The 4,176-nt window shown below is 38.1% G+C and overlaps 1 protein-coding gene across 1 annotated transcript in view; it reads left to right on the top strand.

The window, feature by feature from the left end:
• The window catches only part of LOC120077723 (mediator of RNA polymerase II transcription subunit 15a-like), a 30,393-nt gene continuing 26,217 nt past the window's right edge, over window positions 1–4,176 (top strand). Inside the window, exons 1-5 of the mRNA XM_039031686.1 lie at window positions 1–39; window positions 114–371; window positions 866–977; window positions 1,354–1,474; window positions 1,728–3,089. Of these exons, the coding sequence (XP_038887614.1) occupies window positions 262–371; window positions 866–977; window positions 1,354–1,474; window positions 1,728–3,089 (1,705 nt within the window). The 5' untranslated portion in view covers window positions 1–39; window positions 114–261. The remainder of the gene's footprint in view (window positions 40–113; window positions 372–865; window positions 978–1,353; window positions 1,475–1,727; window positions 3,090–4,176) is intronic.

Below are 4,176 nucleotides of genomic sequence, written 5' to 3'. Positions count from 1 at the left end.
CTGTCGGATTGACAACCGCCACGGTCGCCGTCGCCTGTGGTAAGTTCGACGTTGCTCTCTCTCTCTCTCTCTTCCGTTGTTCTTTCTCTCTCTAAATTTTACTGCTTGCACAGCCACCCTATCCGCTGCCTCAGATACGTTTCCTGTAATCAGCTTCCAAACAATTGCCGAATCGATTCTGGCCTTCGTTGAGCCCAGCCCACTTTCTGTTATTGGGATTTCGACACACTCTTTTCTCGTAGGTTGTTTGGGAACTTTTGAATGGATGCGAATAATTGGAGACCTACTCAAGGTGCAGAACCCGGAATTGAGGCCGGGGACTGGAGGTCTCAATTGCAGCCCGATTCTCGACAACGAATTGTCAACAAAATGTATGATTTCTTACATTTTTCTTGCAGCCCGATTCTCGTTGGTTGTTTAGTTACTCTGCCAACCATGAACAGCAGAACTTTGTAAATATAGGACTGTTTTCGACCTTTTTCTTATTTCTTCTTTAACATTTTCTTAGATTTTCTCCGTGACTGATAGATGCGAACTGTTTCCAGAATGTAATGTGTTAAAACTGCTCGTGTTGATTTTCCCATCCCTGGATTGAAGATATAGTAGGTTAGGTTTTGTGGAGGAGGTTCCTTTCTGTTTCTTCAAGTATTATCCCTTTCTTTATCAAGAAGGATGAGCTGCTATTTGTTGCAGTATGGATCTTGCTGAATTTATCTGGACCGTTTTAAAATACATTCCTTCCGAGTATCTAATATTTTGAATCATGGACATAGATTGCTATTGTGTTTTTCTTTTCAAGAACAGCTTCTCGTGCTTTTGCATTTAATAAACTAGTTAGCCATAATGTTTTCCATTTTTATGTTAGAATGGAGACACTGAAGAGGCACCTTCCTGTTTCTGGTCAAGAGGGATTGAGTGAGCTACGAAAAATTGCTATAAGGTTTGAGGAAAAGATTTATACTGCTGCTACGAGTCAGGTATTCCTGCTCACTTTGTTGTAGTTTAAATCAAGGATTATTGTAATTTATGTTTAGCCCATATTCTAATAGCAATAAGATTCCAGTTTGATTTTCTACCTAAGATTTTGTTTGTAACAAACCTACTCCTTTTTATCTTTTGTTGGGGCTTGATTGTTTTTGTGTGCCCATGTATATTCTTTCATTTCTCTCATTGAAAACACAGTTTCTTTCTCTATATGTATATATATGTATATAATAGTGACTTTTACATGTGGACTTACGAGTATAAATTCTGTTTTGTTATGTTATGTGTTCTTGCACTAAACACAACTTTGTTTTAGTGATCTCTTGAGTGGGTACCCTCACTAATTCTATTTTTAATCTCTGATTTCAGTCAGATTACCTAAGGAAAATATCTCTGAAGATGCTTACTATGGAAACCAAATCTCAGCCCCATATGGGAACTTCATTACCATCCAATCCTATGGTGCCTAGCAATAAGCCTCTGGATTCTGGTAAGTCATCAACAGACAATTTGCCACTATGTTGTACGTGATGAAAATTTCACCAACACTTTCTAAGTCAATTTGTGAATGAATTTCTTGTTAGGGAGGGTTTTCGTTTTAAATTTTTTTAATTCTTTTTTTATTTATTATTTTTTTTTTATTTTAATAATTCTCTGTTCATGGATAGTGTAATCATTTCTCAAATCTCACTTAACATAAGGCATTTTATTTGACTTGACGTTGTGTATTATGTTGTAAACAGCATCACAAAGCATGCAGTCTCAAGTTCTTAACCCAGGGCAGTCAGTTTCTGTTCCTCAGTCATCCAATCAGCCTCAGTCACGCCAGCAAATACTCTCCCAGAATATCCAAAATAACATTGTTTCTCAGAGTTCATCTAGCTTATCTTCTGCAGTACCTCCTGTCGCCGGATTAGCTTCATCTTCAATGTCAAACATGGTTGGTCAGAATCCAAGCATGCAAAATGTATCTGGAGTTCCACAGAATTCTGTTGGAAATGCTATGGGCCAAGGGGTTCCTTCCAACGTATTTACCAACTCTCAGAGGCCACTACAAGGAAGACAAGTAGTTCCCCAACAACAACAACAACAGCAGCCACAAACCCAGCAGCAGCAACAGCTTCTATATCAGCAACAACAGATGCAACAGATGATAAAGCAGAAGTATCAGCAGGGAGGTATATCACACCCACTTATGCAGCCTCACATCCCACAACAGCAACAAAATCTAATACAACCAAATCAACTGCAATTGTCTCAGCAATCTGTCATGCAACCTTCTATGATGCAACCTTCGCTCTCTAATCTTCAGCAAAACCAGCAATCTCCCATTCAACAGCCCACTCAATCCATGCTTCAGCAGCCTCCACAGCCAGTTCTTAGGCAGCAACCACAGTCCCAACAACATACTGTCATGCATCAGCAGCCTACAATATCACAGCAGACGAGCTTGCCTTCACAGCAGCAGCAACAGCTAATTAGTCAACAAACAAATTCTTCAAACATGCAGCAGAGTTCATTAATCGGGCAGCAAAACAGTGTTGGGGACATGCAGCAACAGCTGCCTCAACAATCAAGGTCGCACGGGCAGCAGAGCAATCTGTCAAACATGCAGTCTTCGCCATCGCAGCAGCAGCAGCTCATGGCTCAGCAAAGCAACCTATCAAATTTGCAGCAGCAGCAGTTAGGACCTCAAAGTAATGTTTCTGGACTACAGCAGCAAATGCATGGAACTCAGTCGGGTAACTCAAACATGCAATCAAATCAGCACTCCATGCATATGCTGCAACAGAACAAGGTTCAAATGCAGCAGCAACCTGCACAAAATACATCAAATTTATTGTCAACGCAAGGTCAGCAAGGACAACTTCAGTCATCCCAACAGCTGATGTCACAGATTCCATTGCAGTCCACACAAGTTCCACAACAGGTACCTTTACAGCAGCAGCAGCAGCCGCCGCCGCCAAATGCAATGTCGCACGAGCTCCAACAAAGGCTTCAAGTTGGAGGTCAAGCACCAGGCTCCTTGCTTCAATCACAAAATGTAATGGATCAGCAAAAGCAGTTGTTTCATTCACAAAGAGCTCTTCCAGAGACATCGTCAAGTATGTTTTCTTGCTTTGTTATATTTTTAGAGCCTTATCATTAATTATTGAATGATCAAACCAGTAAGATACTATCAACGTTAGCTAAATGCTACTGACCTTGTTGAAAACATGAGGTGTCTGAAATGAGAAATGGGAAAAACCAGGAGGGAAAGAACAGTCGCATAGACTCGATTTTTGAGAGGTGGAGCCATGGAGTTTCTTGAAAATTAAATGAAAATAATGAGTTTTTACACAATTCGTTATTTTAATGTCCCTTGATTTTGTTCTTGAAGCTTCACTTTTTGGAATTTTTTATCAATGAAATTTCTCTCAATTTTATTCTTGAGATTAATGCATGCTTCAACTTTCTTAAATTTCATGGTGAAGTTATTCATGTAGTATTTGTGGTCAGTGTGTAATTTGGTTTTTCGTCAAGTTTATAGAGCTCCTATTATAATGAGTATGAGTGAAATTTGTATAGTTTGTTGTTTCTTTGGGTTTTTATGCCAAAATTTTGCTAACAATAGAGCCTTGCATTTTGAATTTTTGATGCTAACAATATCATTCTTTGTCCCATTCTTTATCATAAATGTGGATTGCAGCATACCTCTTTATATTATATTCTTTTGGTCTACCTTCAGCATTTTTGTTATGAAACATGGATATATATACAAATACGATAAAAGACGTAATATTTCTTGAAAAATTAGGATTAGACAATACAATCAACCTAGTTTTTGAAACAATCATATGCAGCTTAGAACTCAGAACTCAGAATGGGGCACATGTTATAGAGTATTTTTCAACTTTCAAGTTTGTTATACTCTTTATTTCCATCTCTTTGCAGCTGGGAACTTACTTGCGTATCAAGGAGTATTTTACCGAGTTTTTTCCTTTTCTATTTCCCCATTTTTAAAATTAAGAAACTGTAAATTTAAATCACTGAAGAGAACAACCTAGAGGTTATGCCTTCCAAGCTAAGTTTTGAGGGGAAAAAACAGTGATTATTATTATTATTATTTTGAGCAAGAAACATAATTGTCTTTTAATGTAATGGAAAGAGATTAATGCTCAAAAGTTACAAATTCTACAAGAGAGTTTTTTT

This window comes from Benincasa hispida, chromosome 5, assembly GCF_009727055.1.
Source record: "Benincasa hispida cultivar B227 chromosome 5, ASM972705v1, whole genome shotgun sequence".
Lineage (NCBI taxonomy): Eukaryota > Viridiplantae > Streptophyta > Magnoliopsida > Cucurbitales > Cucurbitaceae > Benincasa > Benincasa hispida.
Note: the sequence above shows the minus strand (reverse complement) of the source record. Positions and strands in the feature narration are given on the sequence as shown.